The 20398-nt window shown below is 38.8% G+C and overlaps 3 protein-coding genes across 7 annotated transcripts in view; 2 read left to right on the plus strand and 1 right to left on the minus strand.

Annotated features, from left to right (window-relative positions):
- Nucleotides 1-18291, minus strand: part of LOC117206678 (protein Fe65 homolog) — a 146358-nt gene extending 128067 nt beyond the window's left edge. For all 5 annotated transcript variants that reach the window (XM_033446218.1, XM_033446212.1, XM_033446215.1 and 2 more), the window contains exon 1: nt 18274-18291. The gene's annotated coding sequence lies outside the window, so the exon portion shown is untranslated. The remainder of the gene's footprint in view (nt 1-18273) is intronic.
- On the plus strand, nt 73-1984 carry LOC117206684 (cytochrome P450 9e2-like). Its single transcript, XM_033446225.1, has one exon. It carries the CDS (start codon nt 214-216, stop codon nt 1702-1704), a length of 1491 nt encoding a protein of 496 aa, XP_033302116.1. The 5' UTR covers nt 73-213; the 3' UTR covers nt 1705-1984.
- Nucleotides 5582-7793, plus strand: LOC117206682 (probable cytochrome P450 28d1). Its single transcript, XM_033446223.1, has one exon. The coding sequence runs from the start codon at nt 5582-5584 to the stop codon at nt 7070-7072; it is 1491 nt and encodes a 496-aa protein (XP_033302114.1). The 3' UTR covers nt 7073-7793.
- Nucleotides 18292-20398: the final 2107 nt, after the last annotated feature.

A 20398-nucleotide genomic window follows, 5' to 3' on the forward strand; every position in this document is an offset into this window, starting at 1 on the left:
AATATTATTTTAGATTTTTAAGACAGACAATAACCGTATACAGGTTTGATCGTAAACACTCGCACGATAACAAGTAGAGTGGGAGGAAACGATTCAACCATGAGAGCCTGAGCTGGATTCCACTGCAATACGCCGATCATTCCACATTGTGCTCCCGAGACTGTTCGAGTAGTTGTAATTCGGAATAGTGCTCTGACAACACTGCGATAGAAGATGGTGTCTGCATTTTTTACACTCCTTACAGGGCTGTTCCTACTATTGTGTTTATTTCTGTACTTAAGGCACAATCATTGGAAAAGAAATGGAATTCCTACTGTTAAAGGGTATGTTCCAATCGCCGGCCATATGTTACCCGTATTGATGAAAAGAATACACTTCGGTCAACTTATCCGAAAAGTATACGACGAGTATAAAGATTACAGCATGGTCGGAATATACAACGGAACAATGCCATTGCTAATTCTTCGAGAGCCTAATTTAGTAAAAACCGTGCTGCAAAGTAATTTCTCGAGTTTCCACGAAAATGGGTTGAAAATCGAATCGGATACAGAACCTCTTTTATCCAAAAATCCGTTTTTCTGTTACGGAGACGCATGGTTGAACGGAAGGAAACGACTAACCTACGCGTTTTCTAACGTTAGATTGAAGGTTCTTTTCACAGCTGTCATCGGAGTGTGCAAGAAATTCGAAAATTTCCTGAACAAACAGCTAGGGAAGAACAACAAGTACGAAGTCGAACTGAAATCGTTATTCTTAAGATTCACTGGTGAAGTTGTAGCAAACGCTGGTTTAGGCATCGAAGGTCACTGTTTCGAAGATGAAACAACTGCCAGTGCCTTCAATCAACTTACAGGAAACGCGTTAACCACATCACTATCAAATTTAATCTGGCAATACTTTCCCGCTATTGGTCGTTTGTTGAAGCTCAAATTACTTCCTAAACGATTAGACGAATTCTTTAGAAAAGTTGTTGCAGAAAACTTAGAAATCAGACGAATGGAGCCGATATACAGGAATGATTTCCTACAATTAATGATCGACATGGAAAAAATAGGGGAGAAAGTCGACGAAGATGTTATAGCGGCCCATGCACTTTCCTTCTTCCTTGATGGAACCGAGACGTCCAGTCTTACCTTAAATTACATTGTATATGACTTGGCCGTTCATCCAGACATTCAAGAAAAGCTGAGAAACGAAGTGATGTCTAAGATCGAAAAACACGGAGGTTTTACGTACGAAGCATTGAAGGAGATGACATATATGAATCAAGTGATCAGCGAATCTCAGAGATGTCACACGGTTGCAGGTTTCATGCATAAAATTTGTACAGAGGAGTTTGTGCTACAAGGCTCAGATGGATTAACCTATCGTGCGAAACCTGGGACGAATATAATCATACCCGCTGAGGGACTGCATTGTGATCCGAAGTATTGGATCGATCCAGAAGTTTTCGATCCGGAACGATTCAACGAAGAGAGAAAGCAAACAATAGAAAAAATGACATTTCTTCCTTTCGGTGAGGGACCACGAATTTGTGTTGGAATGAAAATGGCTATGCTACAGATGAAGGCTTGTTTGGCTAATTTGTTAAGAAATTACAAATTGGAATTATCACCAAGAACGCAAGTCCCATTGAAAATATTGCCGAATCATTTTCTGGCGGAAGTAAGTGGTGGTATTTGGGTATATATCACCAAGCTTTGAAGTTATCGTTGCACTTTTCAATGCATGTATTAATATTTATAGAATACAAAATTGTACTACATAAAGTCAAATTATTATTTTTGCTGTGTTGACTATTTTTATGTAAAACATTTTTATGTGTTATATAATGAAGAACATATGTATTGTAATTTTCTACGTAATGTATTAGTCATTACAGTATTTCTTCTTTTAATGGGCAGATTACAAAATAAAATGATCGTAACGATGTTATTTTTGTACATTTTATAATAAATTGCGATTTGCAATTATATGCATCTCACTAGCGGCGGGAATTTGATATTATCGAAATCATACAGAAGTAGAGCAAATTTTGAGCGTGATATTAGCATGGAAGATGTATGAACGTGAAAAATTAAAAAGTATACGATATATAGAATTTATGAGAGTGTGTCGAGAGCTGATATATATCCTGTTCTTCAGAACGAAGGGACTCGAACGAGTTTCCGGTGCGGTTTCCCCTGTCTTATATTGCTAGGTAAGTCAAATATATACAAATGTATCAAATATATATGGACGTATGTCCACATACACATTCTATATTTTCTATATATATCGTATTAGTTTTCTTGTAACTTATGTGCGATCTATTAGCCTGTTGACTGAGTCGTTTCTTAATCGGAATTGTTTTTAATCCTTTGCGTCGCCTGAAGGAGACTCAGGCAATTATAGTAATTTATATATATATATATAGTAATTTCACATTCCGGAAAGTGACAACCTTTACAGATAAAGAAATAAGAGATTCTGAGTGTTTCGTTACTTTATTACACCGTCAATTGGTAAATTGCGGAATTACAGATTCATCAATTTCAATTGAGTTTTAAATCATTTTAAATAGGATATGCTGTGCTCATACATACATCGTGCTATGATAGTGGTGTGATACATAGTTAATCGCTACGACCTAGCTGATCTTGTGATTCGCATACCGTGTGATAAAACAACGGCATTGAAACAAAGTGTAGAATGATAAGCGATAGTAAACATCTATTAGAGTGTGCGCGCTGTTGGGAACCTAACCGTCCTGCCCCTTCTGGACCTATCGCGATCATTTAAATCATTTATGACCAAATAAAACGACATATAAATAATGGGAGGAAAGGGAGACTCAAACACAGAATGGGCAATTTGAGTAACTAGCTAACTCGTTTCTTCTGGTTAACAGATTAAATTTCTGTGAAAATAAACGCGATCAATGCTACATATTGCTTCGTATAGTTTCTCGTGATTAAATAGAAAAGTTGCTTTCTGAAAGTTGCCTATCAAATATGAAAATTCTTGTGGACGCATTGTTTCATTACTTATCTTTCGTATATTACGCGTGCTGTACCTCGAAACGGAATAGAGTTAAAGTTTCTCGGGAAACAAAACAGTTTTCCGATAGTTTCGTGCAGTTAGCGTGAAAACTTAACAGGATTCGTAGAGCCTAGCCATTAGCCTAGGACAGAAGGACGCTCCTTCTCTCTCTCACTCACTATTTCAGGATGTATCACTGTGGAAGAAGAATAAATTACAAATCTAAGCGTTACTTAGCGGAGCTTTCATAAAGTTCATTACTCGAAAAAGGCCACTGCGTTAAACATAATAAAGCACAATTCAGAGAAAAACAATATAGTGCGTACAAGGGATATCAGTGGCGGAAGCAGCCACTTAGATAATGTTTGTATCATTACAATCACATGTAGAGTCACAATTGTAGGCTCGCATGTTTCAAGGCCATATCACTAGAGGTTTTATTCTCGAAATGTTGTGTTACAAAACTGTTAGGCGTATTCATAGATTTTTTAAATAAAGCATCAGTGATTTTGGAAAATATATAATTCGATGTAATTAGTTGTATTCTTTACTTTCGTGTCTTCCACAAAACAATTCGAGTTTCACAAAAAGGCATAAAACTATTTATCTGCAGATTAAAAAAGTTATTCAATTGAGAAACATTTTCATATTAAATAGCAGTACTTTTTATTCCACTTTATATAGCTATCAGGTTTTTCAATAACCTCGCGGTATTAGGAGAAGACAATGTAGATTTGCAATACTATTTCGTTCCACGTGCTTGCGCTTACGTGATATTGTTATCAGTACCATATGGCCTATATGTACGAAAAATCAACTACATATACATGTATCGTTGTAATGTATTATTCCATTTCTCGATAAACTATAAAACAAATAATTCAGTAATAGATAAACACAAATAATGTATCTTTCACATACGTTTTTGAGATAGCCGACATTAATCGACAAATCTGATCGCATACATGTATATAATATGCATCGTAACAAGCAAAGTGGGAGTTCGATCAGCTTACTGGGAACACGTTAGGGGTATCGCTAACAACTTTAGTCTGGCAATACTTTCCCGCTATTGGTCGTCCCTTGAAGCTCAAATTAGTTCCAAAAGAATTAGACCAGTTTTTTAGAAAAGTTGTTGCAGAAAATTTAGAAATCAGACGAAGGGAGCCGATATACAGGAATGACTTCCTTCAGTTAATGATCGACATGGGAAAAACAGGGGAGAAAGTCGACGAAGAGGTTATAACGGCTCATGCATTTTCCCTCTACCTTAATGGAACCGAGACGTCCAGTCTTACCCTGAGTTACGTTGGATATGATTTGGCTGCTCGTCCGGAGATTCAAGGAAAGGTAAGGAACGAAGTGATATCTACGATCGAGAAGCACGGCGATTTGACGTACGAGGCGTTGAAGGAGATGACGTACATGAACCAAGTAACCAAGTAAACGGTAAATGGCGAAATTACAAATTCATCAATTTCATTTGAGTTAAAATGAAATATGTAAAAAAGAGGTAGGTTGACAAACAAGAATCTGAAAAATCAGGTAATTCGTCTTGTCTGATCTATTGCATTTCGAAACGGAATAGAGTAAGAGTTTCTCGTAAAACAAAACAGTTTTCAGATAGTTTCTCTAGCGTGAAAACGAACAGGCATTCGGAGATTCTAATGGGTTCATTAGACTCTTTAGCTTTCATAAAGATCATTGCTTCGACATGACGATTGCATTATGAATAGTAGAGCTATAACATAAAACAGATGTACTCAATGCTTAGTTAACCAGATAAGAAATAGCACGGCAGAGAGATAACCGTGACGTAGGCGTGACATGTGACAACCGACTACTAAACAATGGGTGTATCTTTAAAATGTCGTATAGTTTCTAGGAATGAGGCTCGCATATCTCAAGGTCGCGTCATTCGAAATTTTATTTGCTACATATTTTTTGCACAACTGTTTAGCATATTGATAGGTGTTTTGAAGGGAGATTAAGACTTTTTAACAGGAATATATCTAATTTAACGTGATTAATTTTTCTTGTTACGTACTACAATTAGGTATTCCCAATGGGGTCCGTGAAGTGTAGAGAATCTACAACGAGCCCTAATCTGTTTTTTTGAATAAAATCATATATAAGAAAATACTGATCTTTCTTAACTATAAATTACGTAAAAGGGCTATTAATCTAGAAAATATATTGATATCAAACAATAGTAATTAGTAAACATTAGTAACTAGTTATATATATAAATAATATGTATATGTACTGTATTGTTTTCCTCCAAGTGTTATCACCATAAAACAAAACAATTGTGAAATAGATAAACGTATGTAATATGTCCGCTTTCTACATTTTTCAGATAAACGACTGTGGCCAAAAAGTTTGATTTCATAATATAATACGTATTAAGGCAACTAGAGTGGGAGAATCATTTTGGGCATTAAAGCTTAGATAGAATTGCACTGCAATACGACGATCATTCTACATTGTGCTTTTGAAACTGTTGGAGTAGTTGTAATTGGGAATAGTAATTTAACGATATTATCTCTGTGAGTAACATATGGCTTCTGCATTTGTCACGCTCCTTATAGGAGCGTTCTTACTATTCTGTTTTTATTTGTATCTGGTATACAATCATTGGAAGAGAAATGGAATTCCAACTGCCAAAGGATGTATTCCAATCGTGGGCCACTTGTTACCCGTAGTAATAAGAAGAATGAATCTTGCCGGACTTATTCGTCAAATATACGAAGATTACAAAGATTACAGTATGGTTGGAGTGTACAAAGGGATAGTGCCGGCACTAGTTGTTCGGGACCCTGAGTTAGTGAAAACCGTACTGCAAAATAATTTCTCCAGCTTCCACGAAAATGGATTTCATGTCGATCCAAACGCGGATCCTCTTTTATATACAAATCCGTTCTTCTGTTCCGGAGATATATGGTTAACTGGAAGAAAACGTATAACCTATGCGTTTTCTAACGTGAGATTGAAGATCCTGTTTACAGCTGTTAACGGAGTGTGTAAGAAATTCGAAAATTTCTTGAACAGACGACTAGAAAGAAACAACAAGTACGAAATCGAATTAAAAGCATTATTTTTAAAATTCACTGGTGAAATTGTGGCGAACGCTGGCCTAGGTGTCGAGGGTTACTGTTTCGAAGATGAACCACGTCCTAATGCATTCGATAAACTTTCTGGAGAAGCATTCGCCGAATCCTTATTATCTATAATCAGATTCCACTTTCCTACTGTCAATCGTTTCTTGAAGATCAAATTCCTGCCTAAACACGTGGATCAATTTTTCAGAAAGGTCGTCGCAGAAAATTTGCAAATTAGAAGAAGCGAATCGATACCTAGGAAAGATTTCCTTCAATTAATGATCGACATGGAGAAAGCAGGAGAGCACATCGCCGAAGAGATTGTAGTAGCCCACGCAGTTTCCTTCTACCTTGATGGTATCGAAACATCCAGTGTCACCATGAATTACGTTGGATATGACTTGGCTGCTCGTCCAGAGATTCAAGAAAAGGTGAGGAACGAAGTGATATCTACGATCGAGAAGCACGGCGGTTTGACGTACGAGGCGTTGAAGGAGATGACGTACATGAATCAAGTAATTAGTGAATCTCAAAGATGTCACGCAGCACTAGGTTTCATGCATAAAGTATGCACGGAAGAGTTCGAGCTTCAAGGATCCGATGGATTGACCTATCGCGCGAAGCCTGGCACTGACATATTCCTATCCGTTCACGGTTTGCACAACGATCCCAATTATTGGGTTGATCCAGAAGTTTTCGATCCGGAACGATTCAGCGATGAGAGAAAGCAAACTATAGAAAAAATGGTATATCTTCCTTTCGGTGAGGGACCGAGAATTTGCGTTGGAATGAGAATGGGTTTGCTACAGGTGAAGGCTTGTTTCGCTACTTTGCTGAGAAACTACAAATTGGAATTGTCACCAAAAATGCAACTTCCATTGAAAATGTCGCCGCATTATTTCCTAACGCACCCACATGGCGGTGCTTGGGTATATATCTCTAAGCTTTAAAGTTATTGAAAAGTTTTTATAAATTTTCATATATTTATGTTCAGATGTATAATACTGCGAAGATCAACGTTTATTTCTGTTACGTTGGCTAAGAATTGTTAAGTAAAGAGGTTTGTTAGAATAAAGAAGAGATAATTATAGGTGTAATATATTTATCACTACGCTGCTGCTTCTTTTAATCGGCAAAAATAAAGTTATCATGACAGCGACCTTTGTTACTTGATAATAAATTCTGATTTGGCATTCTATATATATATACGCCTTATTAACAGAGGGGAATTTAACATTACGGAATTGATACGGAAGTTATGTAAGCTTTGAGCATGATGCAAGCGTGAAAGACGAATGAATAAAATAAAATAAAAAGTTAGACGTATAGCATTTATGGGAGTGTGTATACGAGTCTATATTCCGTGTCTCAAAACGAAGGGACTCGAGCGAGTTTTCTGAGTGGTTTCCCGTGTTCACCGTGGCTATGTATACATAACTGCGTCAAATATACGTATGTGTGTTGGCGTACATATTCTATATTTTATATGTACACAGTACATATATCGTATCATCTGCTACGTAATATATGTATATAGAAAGACGCGACAAATTGGCGTGCACTTTCGAAAATAAATAATCCTTTGTTATAACGTATCATATAGGCTGATCCACGGTGATACGACTAAAAAAGAGTGATTCTTCTTAACAAAATAGGAACAAAATAAAATATAGTAAACAAAATATAGTAACGCTATTGACGTAATTCTTCAAGATTGGGTTTTTCGTTTTTAGCAAACGACGTAAAAAGAAAGAGTAAAACTGTGGATATTGAACTGATAATTGTAGAGATGATGAAAATTCTGAGAAAAAAGAAAAACATAACCTCATATCTTGGGATGGTACAAATGTTATCTACAGATTACAAATGTTTGTGCAATAATTCAGATCACTTTTGATAAAAGTAAATTACAGGCGAAATAGAGATTAATTTCTAATCTAATCTTTTAGCTTCCAACTTTGAAGTTTTTCATCCTGTAAATATCATAATTCTTGTTTATAAATTTACAAGGAAATCGAATAATGATCGATTTTTGAGTTTTCTCAATGATAAATTGTATCTTTGAGCAACACCTTTTGACGCTTTCAAAGCGAAGCACAATACACTCGCATTCCCGGTTAGTACCTACGTTCTTTTTACCTTTCCTTTCTGCCAGTTCCTTTTCCTTTTTCTATCTTATCCCTGTTCACGACCGATCGATTTGTACGTTCGCCTGCCGGAAAACAAGAAAGTGGAAAGAACACGTGCGCACACGGAAAGCGAAAATGTGTGGCGTCATTCTATGAATAGAAGAAGAAGAGAACGAGGCAGGGCATAGAACGATGAAGAAGAAAGAGTGGTTCGAGGGATGAGAAAAGAGTCCTTCACGTCGTAGTGCATCTTTCTCTGATTTCCCGTGGGAGAAGTCGTCTCGGTAGCTTTCTGCTACGTATCGAAGGTAGAACAGTATGAAGGAAAGAGAAAGGTAGATAGATACAGAGTCGCAACGCGTGTTCTCGCATGGCATGATTTATTTTATTGCTTTTCGAGAAGCTAGCATAATTCCACCCCCGTTCCCTACTAGCAGTTACTTACCCCCTTCTATCTACGTACAGAAGACGAACAGAATCGGAGGATCGAGGACCCCAGGAAGGGATCAACAGGTACAGGACACTATCCCTCGACTAGAAATCGCAGCCGCTATCCTTTAATGTACAGAGATATCGCAAGAGATATTGGGAATACAAATTTATATGAATTCGTTTGTCATTGTATTTATCGAAGGGAAACACGAAGACAGTATTGAAAATTTTGGTTTGTTAAGCTGATGATACAGATCACGCAGAGACGGGGACAACTCGAAATAGGAGAGACCAGGTAGAAGTTGGGTTTAATTTAATTAAAACGGACAGTAGTAACGGCGATGCGGTAAATTGAAAATTACGGAGCGAACTAATCCTCTTAAATGGAATATTACTAGCGGCATGGTACAGAGAACTCGACAAATTCGATTGTTTTTGACTAAAGCTATGGCAATAAATCAATCCCCTTCAGTGGACGTTCAATACTTGGTAGCATTGATGTCTAAATCCTACTATTCACCTTCTCTTATGCAATCTCACAACGTCCATTCTCTTGCTTTAATTTATCGTCGTTCCATGTATACTAACTATTCACTCACAAATTTGACAGGTTAATTACTTGCAATCTTTGATAAAAGTATTCCGGCAACGAAAAGTTGGTGAAAAATGTAAAGGACGATTGATATTTTCTCAAGAAATGTTTTCATAAGGACTGAAATATAGCGTACGCTTACCAATTGCAGCCCAAGTATGAAAGATAAATTTTTTAAACGACCATGAAACGATTTCCCTCGACTGCTTTCGTTCTTGTTCTCAGCGTTGTGTTTCTTTCTTTACTCTTGTTCAGCGATATTAGCATCCCGGTTGGAAGGATACCGGAAGAACGTCAACCCAGAACGTAATATACTTGCTCGCCGCCTTTTCCGAATGCACATCGTCGAGGGTAAAGGGGGGAGGGGGTAACGAAATGGAGAAAGGGGATAGAGACAGGGACGTACCAGGAAATTTCACGGAGTGGCGCAATAACGTTTCTTATGCCACGTTTCCGGAGTGGCGTGCTGTTGGGGGTTGGGGTAGCTTGCAAATACTCACCGCGCGAGAGAGGAAGAATGAGAGTGCAATAGAGAGGGTGAAAATAGTAGGGAAAAGGGTGGAGATGCAGTCACTCTCTGGCATGCAATTAGGAGCTAGGCATCGCCCTGGAAAGGGTCCCTCTTGTTCAGTGTTCCTGCTGGAATTCTTCTCTTTTCCTCCCTCCCTTCGTCCTGTATCTCTTTGTCCTTCTTTATCCTTCCTCCTTCTGCCATTCGTTCGATTATATATACGTACACAGATTTTCTCCCTCGCACGCTTTCTTATAATCCACGTCAGCGCCTCTCGACACACAAACACGCACCACCACAGCGCGCGAATAACTACTATAGGAAATATCAGGGATCCATAGCTCGAAAATTGGCCCATCCTTTTCGTGGAAATCGGAAAACTGTGATTCCGAATAGAAACAGAGAGCGGAGGTCATTAAATACGTATTATGCTGACTCGTTAAAGGATTTATCAGAGGGACGAAAGCTTTCCGCCGCGAAAACTACCAAAGCTTTCACCTGTAATGCGATCATCGGCATTGCGTGTAATGCGAACTGTGCAGCAACGAAAAATTTCATTTTCATCTCTAACGCCATTTATAACCGGGGGATTTTTTTGAGATTGCGTCACCGCGAGTGAAGCAGGAACGTATCAAACGGTAGTGGGCAACGTAGTGGAGTGGGCCAACAAAAACTAAAGAGAGGAAGAGAGTTTGAAACATTGCCGCTGCGAATCAGCGAACAGGGTGAAGTTAGATAGTGTCATTCAGTGCTACCAACACAACGGTTGATTCCCGCGGGAACGGACGGTAAACACTAACGCCAATCCTGTTCCTCCCTTCTATTCCCGCTCTGTCTATCCATTTTTCGATTTTTGTTCGCTTCTCTGGTTCTGGCAGCCTCCCACCTCGCGACGACGCGTAATAACGATAATAAATCGTGTCTGAGTGATTTAGGGGTTCATTTAGCCGGTGAAACTTTCGCGAGTGCCCAGGGATCTCTGGCAGATTATAGAGAATAAGTCATTTTGGTTCTTGTCAATTCAGGAATTAGTGTCTTCAACATCCGCAGTGTGATAACGCGACGGTTCCCTGGAAATTGTTCCGCCGTTCGTATCTGGCTACAACGTTAAAAAATGCGCAATCTACCTACATGGGCGCGCCATTGGAAAACAGTATGCACGCGTGTAGTCTGTTCTTCCGTTTCACGAGCAAGTAGCTTTCAATGGAGAAGTGGATCGTTTTATTCGATTTACACGGTTTACACGCGGGCCCACGATGAAACTCGTAATAACTAGAAAGTCTATGTAGCAAATGTTATCAGTTTGAAGAGTATCGATCACTTGACCGACCGCTGAAGCAAAAATAAAACGGACCTTCCGAACAATAACAAGATGAAACGGGGAACTGTTTGAACATCGATAAAATCCTATCACCACCGAGAGGGCCACTAACAAGAGGAGCTTGTTGATATAAGAGGCGAAGATCTATTACCGGAAATTAGCAAAGCACGTATAGGTATAGTCGGTACATGGCAAGAAATGAACAGAGAAGCTGCTTCGAAACGAGTTCGTATTTCTCGTCCTCCCTTAGGTCATTCGATTCGAGTAAGCGCGAAAACAATAGCTTTAATCTCTAGCCAGTCACGATGCGCTGGTATTCCCTAACCGATAAAGCACCGTCGTCCACACCAGCTTTTGGAGAAAGAGAAAGAGAGAGGCGCCACAGAACTGAATTCAACGTTTCACGATTTAAGTAACTTTAATCAATCAGATTATCTAAATATTTTTTAATTCCATTCGAGACTAGATTCTGTATTATCCGAAACTTAACATACACCGTTTATTTTCCTCCTCTTTTTTATCGTGTTTCTGGTCTGGCTACTAAATGAATCGATCGATCTTCCTCCTAAGTTGCGAAGAGAGACAGGTCGATAGGGCAATTTTGTTGCGCCTGATTTTGTGTTCCGCACGTTTCCTGCGTGTACGAATGGATGGAAACGTGCGTTAGCTCCGGGTGGAGAAAGAAGAAGGAAAGGGCGAAGGCACGTCTGTTGGTATCTTTACGACCTCCCAAGGACATAAAATGGTGTTATCCCTCTGTAGCTGGTTCTCTAGTAAAGACGGTGCGCGCACACCCTTGCACGTGACACCACGATCACCTATGAGGCAAACACATGTAACCACGCCACATTGAAGCAACACGACCCTTTCTGCCAGTTAGTCTCACCGAGATACTAGGATAGCGATAGGACATCAGCCTGTAAGCATCACCCTTGAACCGTTGGACAGTACAAACCTCAATATTGTCGGAAGAAAGGAGGATAAGCCAGTTCTGCCACAACGGAGCCTTTCCTGAATAAAAGTGTCGAAATTGTCGAAGGCGCGGAAACACCCTTTATTTTGGAAATTATTTACGACGACGTAAAAGCGAGTTCGTGCGTCCATTTTCTTTTCGCGTTGTGTGTGAAGATCTAAATACTTGCTCGAGGATAACGTGCAAGGAATTGTTTGTAATCCCACACCGTTGCTCAGTGTGAATATGCATATGCAAATCTACATACGGCCGGGCCTGTCCATTCAACAGCGTAACAGGTGTATTCCTTCTCCTCTGTGAGAAATACGATCTTCCTTTCCGGTCAATCTAACTTAGATATTAACATGGAGATACGGTGCTCAAATATTATCATATAATCTGCTATAGATGCACAAAAGCCGAATTATGTCGCGTTATGCACGGACAGTCATCAAGAAGACTATTTTTTAGTTTAAAACTTTTATATGTCCGCGGCATCGAATGCAACAGTCGAATGCATTTTATACGTCTGACAGCTGTCGGTGGCAACAATTCTATCATCCAGTTTGTATTACGCTCGACTATAAAGTTAAGGCAGAAATCGATTTCCACTTTGCCATTACTTGGAAACAAGTCGTAAAATACAATCCGTAAGAAGCAATGTTTCTGAATTTTTCCAAATAACTCGAGGCTCTCGCTGTGCAAAATGTCCCTGTGAACGCCAACTATTCTGTTCGTTTTGTCATTCTTCTTATCGCCCACGTACACTTTCTATCTATCCTTTCTCTCGCTTTATTTCCAGACTGTTTTCCTATTTTCTCGCGACCTCTCTCATTCTTGACATGCGAAGAGAAAAGATGCAAAAATCGCCCGTTATAGGCATTCCACGTCTCCCGGGTGAGATAAGATCCGTGAAAAAAGGAGGCGGCGAGAAGGAAAGAAAGAAAAAAAGAAGTCGCGAGACATTACTGCGAGTCTCGCGATGAAAATTGAATTTCCAGGTCGAAAGTTCTCGGGAGACTCCCTCAGTTACGTCGCTACGTTGTAACACAACGTGAAGAGCTTCCTGTAAACCATAGCAAGGAGACAAAGTCTGGACGAGTTGATGGGGCAAGTTGCGAGACAAGTCGCGAAATTAGTATCTCTAATCTAGATGAAAATCAATTCGTGCTCGCAATACGAATAACTTTATTACGTTTCCCATGCAGATAATAGGACGAAGGTTAATTCTTCTTTCACGCAATTTTTTAGCCACCGTAATATACTTTTAGATTTTTGTATTATTCCAGCGAATTTCTCGGACCCGCAGCTTCGTACTGTTACTTTAAATCATCTTTCCACTATAGTTTTACTTATGTGAATCGCTCGTAACGCACAGCTCGTAAACTCTTGCCGTGACGTAAGTGCATTCAACAGCTAAATTACATGCTACTATAGCGGAATACGTAATTACAACAGCGTTAAAATAAATATTTCACCCGTGTCTCGTTTTACACCCCCGCGTGTTAAGGTGTGACGCGCGAAATTTATTCGTTGACACCCGACTTTAATGGTAAATAAACGAATTCATTTCCCTCTCCATTCTAATCCTGCTAGAAGCTTTTAAACCGTCTCGCGATCGACTTTACAACTCGGATCGTTGTATCTCGTGAGCTGCAGCTTTCGTAAATCATCATCTTGGTGCCATTATTAAATTTAACAGGAACGTGATAAGTTCATAAATCCAGTATCACGAAGCAGTTACCACCTAAACGGTTCTCAGAATAGCCAACGTATCAGAATTAAGTGTAAACTTATAGATTCGAGGATGCCTTTCGGAATCCTTATAGAATCATTATCGAAGGAAACGACACGAAGCGATGCTCAGGCCGAGTGGCATTTCGGTCAATAACAGTTAGTACTGCACGTGAAAGCAACACGCAAATATTGATTACAGATAGTCCTTGGCTAAAGCGTCGTGAATATGCTCGAATATGCATTACTGACATTAACACAAAACTTGTAATATCGACGTTGTAACCTGTGTTATGAATATGTAACAAAACATAATACAAGAATGTATTGTGCAAGATAAACGATACAGAAGAAACACAGTTCTATGGTAAGGGGATTGAAAATATGCTAAATGTCATCCTGACGTTACTGCGAAATGTTCAACTTTGGAATATATTACAGAGCAAGCATTTCTTATGTAAGCATAAAATTTTTCTCTCCTCCTAACTGCTCTTCTCGAACATCCAGACACGCCCTTCATCGACCGTTCCTTCCGCGAATTAAGCTCGGGATAAGGTGGTATCTGAAGGCAGTCTGGGTGAGGAAGTCAAGGGCAAGGGCGTGCAGATAAAATGAAATACAAGAAAAAGAGATCGTATAACGGGGGGTGGAATTCAAATATTTACATTCTGTTATGCGTTGAAAGAAGAAAAAATCAAAATATCTCATTTAATACAATTTTTGCATCAGAATCAATTTACGTCTCTTCGAGTCCTTAACAGCTTCTTTAAACAATTCCAGGAAATCTTCAAAATTATCTGCTGAAAATAATTTCTCGTTTCCCATATCTTCCCGGATTTAATCTGACATTAAATTTCGGATAAAGCGATGTCTGAGAATTATTGACAATGTTTAACTGCGCACAAAAGGGCGCAGTGTAAAATTGATCAGACAGTGTTAGCGTTTTACCGGCTACTTTATCCATTTTTACCTCTTCTAACGATTCGCTAAAGAAATAAACCTTCAAATTTTACGAATTCCAAGAAGTTGAGTTTTGTAAAGGTCATCGTAAAATCCTTGGCCATACCGTGTCTGCGTTATATAATCGGTTTTATAACCATAGTTAGCTATCAGCGAAGAAAACAACGTGTAAGATATTCACGTGAGTTTGTTATTGATTAATATGATAACATTGCTAAAATTATTTTCTCAAGGATGTTTCATCCTACAGTCGGTAATAAAAAGTTCGTATTTTTAGAATTAACATTTAAGTCCTGAGTGTAACTCGATTTTTCCGAATATTAAATGCCTGAGGTTATAAGTAATATCTACGTAAAATGTACAACAATATGATCAACAAATATAATATTTTACGTAATGAAGCATATCCGATAAGTAGTTATTTTATCGCAATGAATATCTGGAGAAATGTGTTATACAAATATCCTTGATATAGACACTGTCTATAAAATGAAACTGTGTCGAGTTTGACTTAATTCATGAATAAGTCATAATGTTGGAAATGTAACCGATATATTCAATAACCTACAACAAAATAAGACTACATAGTTAAATAAGAGAAGCGAAAAGAAATGTTTGATGATACTTTAAAATAGCTAAACTCGATAAAGAACGAAAAACAAAGTTTCGGGAAAATGTAATAAAGATAAAGATAAGCATGAAACGGGTGAACTTTACAGTTCCCTTTTAATTAGAACACAGTACACACACATACAGTACAAGGAGTTTTCTTTCCGTGACTCGCATGCTACGCTTGAAAATTTCCCGATGGGTTTAGTAGTCACGAAAGTGACATCACGCGTGATCGAAGAACAAAGAGATAAAGAAACGGAAAAGAAAACGAATCGATCGGTATAATTTAACGAACCTCAAGATTTTTGTTTTCCTTAATAACATTTCCAAAAATCGAATATTAGCGGACGAATGTATTCTGCTTGTTTTTCCCTGTCGGTTCATATCCTAATTGAATTATAGAAGACCCATTTATCGGCTGATCCGTAGTTTTGTGACAAAAAAACAAAAAGGAAGAAAAAGGATAAGAGCAAAAGAAGCGGATGAAAAGAAAAATTCCATCTGTCGAACTTATAAACGATCGTTCGTCGTACCGATTTCATTTCACGAGCCGTCGCACACCTAGACGGTTCTTTCCTCCCCTGCTCATAATTGTCATAACTTCCTGCATTTTCTCGTCCTTTTATGTCATACTGCTCGTTAGTCTTTCTTTTTTTCTCCTTTGCGCTTCGTTGTCCTTCCTCCGACCACCACAGAGAAAGACGTTAGAGATAAATTACCGAGCAGCGTCAAAAATTGATAAAATATTCCCGAAGCGGCAATATTAGCAAAGACGAGCGCTGTAATAACTCTCGGTCGAGAGTGATCTAAAATTTAAGCGTCATTCCCAATGAATTACCACACACGATAAATGGCACACGTTCTTATATTTCATGTTCCTTATCAATTCGTGGACGTAACTGTTCAAAAATTCACCCTTCGCTAATTTCCTATTGCTCGATCCGTAAAAGGTAATCGGATAAGATTTTCAAAGAATATGAAAGTTAAACGGAGAGGAATTTCGTAAACCGGCCACCGGTCACTGGTGCGCCGAGGGATGAAGTAACGAATTTTAGGAAACATTAGGGTCTAGCTCCCTTCAGACCATAGCAAAGGGTCTCCTCTAAAGAACAAGGGGATGATGCCGGGTTAAGGTCAGACCAAGCAGCCGATTCAGGATCGTCTTGTTGTAACCGATCGTAAAGGGGATCGCAAAGATGTCGCCGAAGAAGAAACCAAGGGAAACAGCAGTAGAAGGAGAAAGAGGAGAGAGTGGAGTATTGACGTTGTGCCGCTTTTAAATATTGCATCCAAGTCACGTTCAGGACCGTATCCTCTCCTCCTTCAACCCTCAACTCCGATGCCCCCTCCCGCCTACACAACCTCGAGTCACCCCCTTCCCCTTTTTCCAACCCCACCAGCCGAGCGGCTGGGCTGAACGTCGCATAACTACCGCAAGGTTTCCAGGGAGACAAAGGAAAAGCCTAGAGGAAAGAAGATGGAATGCAGAGAGGCGAAGGACGAGAGTGAGAACGGGGAAGAATCGGTGGAGAAGAGCAAGGGAAGAAACAACATCCGTGACCAGTCTTTCCGTCCCCGGTGCCACGATAAAGTAGAGAGAAAAACGAGAAAAAACAAGAACGAAGGGAGAAAGAGCAAAAAAATAATACACGGAAAGAGCTAGCGTGGTTCTGCCGTTTGTACAAGAGACACGTTCGACGCTTCGAGAGAATGGAAACGAGAGAATAAAAAGAAGAGGTCTTCTGATGGGAGACGAAACTATGGTTATATTCCCTTTGTCCCTTCTCCCTTTTTCGACACCCCGATCTTGTCATTAGAATTATACGTTTGATAAATATATTTTCTAAACGATTCAGATTAGATTCTGGTGTTCTGGGATAGATGGTTAGATGTTTCGTAGGAAATGCCGGAAGATTATAAATAATATACAGTGAACGCATGTACTCCAGAAATAATGCAAATAAAGTATTGCCAATATTGTTCACGAACCGTAAAATCTATATTATATCGTAGAAGAATCTCAACACGAAGAGCGTATGAGGAAATTTAACAGTCAAGTTGGTCGACCTTTAGCTATGTCTTTAAATATTATTCAAGAGGATCGATCGTAGCTCGATCGTCATTACGTACAATCTTCGTAAAAAGTAGGATTTGACCGTAGAAAAAAATCACAAACACCTGATTGTATTGATCAATCAGAATAAAAAATTGATATTGAATTTCTTGGTGGAGACATTTAATTCAGTATTATTACGTTAAGTGTGTTCTAAAAACTGTAGACAGTTGATGTTATCGACTGTCCAAGCAAATTAACCGTGTCAAGGGCATACACAGAAAATTACACTATTGCCCTCTATAGAAAAATATATTGCTCTTCTAAAGTGCAACTGGCTTCTTACCTTCGCCGCGTGTATGTAGTAATATAAAAATAACAAATTGCCTGCGGGCATGTTAAACTTGTGCCCTGTTTATCCCATACCCCGAATATCCCAACGCTTCGCAATTCGTAAATATTATAAGCGAAATGTTGCAAAACGGCAGGTGAGGTGATATTGTCAGTCGCATCGTTCGAGTAGAATTTGAACGCCGATTTACGCGACATTAAACATCAATGTCCTTATTGACTTTACAACGTAATAACGAACAAAACGTCGTTTCGCGATACATGTCGACCACGTAACGCAATTATTAATACGTAATTTATAACATCACTCGACTCATAATTTTTCGCTTCGAAAATTTCGCGCGAAATACGCAGCATGCGAATGGACCTATAGAACGAGTTGATTCAAAGAGATGCACGTTCAAATATTTGTGAGCGCGAACGAGTGACAGCGATTGAAAATGATCGTGAAAGACGCAACTGACCTCGAAAAGGCTCGTACTAAAGGAAAGAAAGAACGCTTACCGTATAAATCTGTTGCATTTTCGTAAGACGAAAATCCGCGTCAGCGGACTCTCCTTTTTCTTGCTCACAAATCGAACGATTCACCTCGAACTGACGGTCACAAACTAACAACGTATGTAAGAAAGTAGAGCAAAAAAGATAACGCACGACACTACGTTATACGTATGAACAAAGGGAGCAACACACCAGCGCAAAGACAAGGTTAGAAACGCCAAAAAGTCCGAGTAGTGGCGAGCACAGAGTATCACGTCTAGTTCGCCTCGAGGGCGTCGCGGCGCTGCCGAGCGACGATGCGACCGCGTTCCTACGATCCCCCTACGAATATGTCCCCCGTTTCGTACCTTTCTCCCGCGCAAACGCTATTGGCCACCCCTCCAATCCCCACCAACAGCCACCATCCAGGAATATTGGTTTTCATCCGTATTGTTCGCTAATTTCTACGATTACCCTCGTAACAACTATCGAAACGATTTTCCGAAATTTCCACCACCGTTTTCCATATATGTAACATACAGGTTCCTCGTGGAAATAAGCACTAATTATATATTCACTGAAGTCGACTCCCAATTGGATGCAAGTTCAAACTACATAGTTCGCAAGTCATATGCAGTATTGCTAATTACTTTGATTTTAATAAGCGTCACTTTCATAGGGAATATTTTACTTGTTAAAATACATAATTTAATTAAGATATGATTATATTGATCGCATTTGTGTTTTATTGGTAATGTTTGAGAAATTTGGAATATTGTATGTATTTAGTAGTTCAAATACTAAAGTGTCAGTGATCGTAATATGGCGGTTACGCGGTATACGATAGATCGATACGTCATGCATTTTTATTTTATTGGTTGCATAAACGGTGGTAAATGTGTAAATAGATTTTTGTACCGATTAAATTGTTGACGTAGCAGATTTTTGGACGATAACAACGGTTGATGCACATACATATATGATCCGAACTTCGAACAAGATATCAGAATGTTTAATACGGTTTTATAACGCGAGATTCAACTGGGATCGAAATATTCATTTAGAACATCAAGCAAGTCGCAATTCTTCTTAAGAACTGGGTTCGTTTTGCTTCCCGGGAAAAAACAACCGAAGACACGAATGAGTGAGTAATTTCGTACGTTTCCTATCGGTTGCTCCGATTTGATCGTGTTTTGGATGTTCATATGGAGTTATATTAAGAATTCCTATGATGTTCAGTTGTTCCATTATATATATATAGATATATATCAATATGTTAGAAGTAACATTTTATGATCTTAATATGTCTTTCGAATAACCTCAAATTTCTTATTAATAGAAACATATTGGAGGTTATGGAAAGTTGCATTGACATCAATTAATAGTTCAAAACAATAATAATTATTAAGGAGAAGAATTTAACAGAGTCCCAATAATATATCGGTTTGGAAATTACAATGCTATAAGCCGATATTTTAAAAATTTGAATTCCTGTATTTTTATAATTAATTAACTTAAAACATTATTCTCTGCCGCAATGCAGTTTCATGACTTGAAAAAATACGAATTTTTTGTAACAATAAACATAGAATAGTAATTTATGAAAAGTAGCAGTGGACTTATCTGCACCACTATAATTCTCATACAGTACATATATGGCTTTAAGGGTAAATACCACGAGCATTGTAGAAATTTTTAGATCGGTCCGATAATTACAACAAAATCAGATATAGCCATTGTTAAATGATAATCTGTAGCAAGCATTTGGCGTAGAACGAGCCTTTGACGAGGGAGCGAATAGTCGATAAAATCTCTAACAATCAGAAAATGGAAAAGCTTACGTGTGCAGCGGCGAGGCGTTCTGCCGGATAATCGAAATCCCGTTAATGATTATAATAGACAATGGATTCAGGAAGCGTGGCACGAACGGTATGTGTAATTGTGTATTTGCCAGAAGGGAGGGCCACAAAAGTGAGTTGCAGGGTCGTGGCACACGCTTCCTAGGACAGGCGTACAAAAATCAATACGAACAGTTCGTGTACTCGTAATTTACGCGTATCTTGCATCGCTTTTTTAAATAAAAACAGTCATGTAATATTTCGTAAAAGCACGACTCGCAGGAAACGAGTCCGAGATATCGCGTATCGCGCCA

The sequence above is a fragment of the Bombus bifarius genome, unplaced genomic scaffold (genome assembly GCF_011952205.1).
Source record: "Bombus bifarius isolate JDL3187 unplaced genomic scaffold, Bbif_JDL3187 scf7180000008008, whole genome shotgun sequence".
Taxonomy (NCBI): domain Eukaryota; kingdom Metazoa; phylum Arthropoda; class Insecta; order Hymenoptera; family Apidae; genus Bombus; species Bombus bifarius.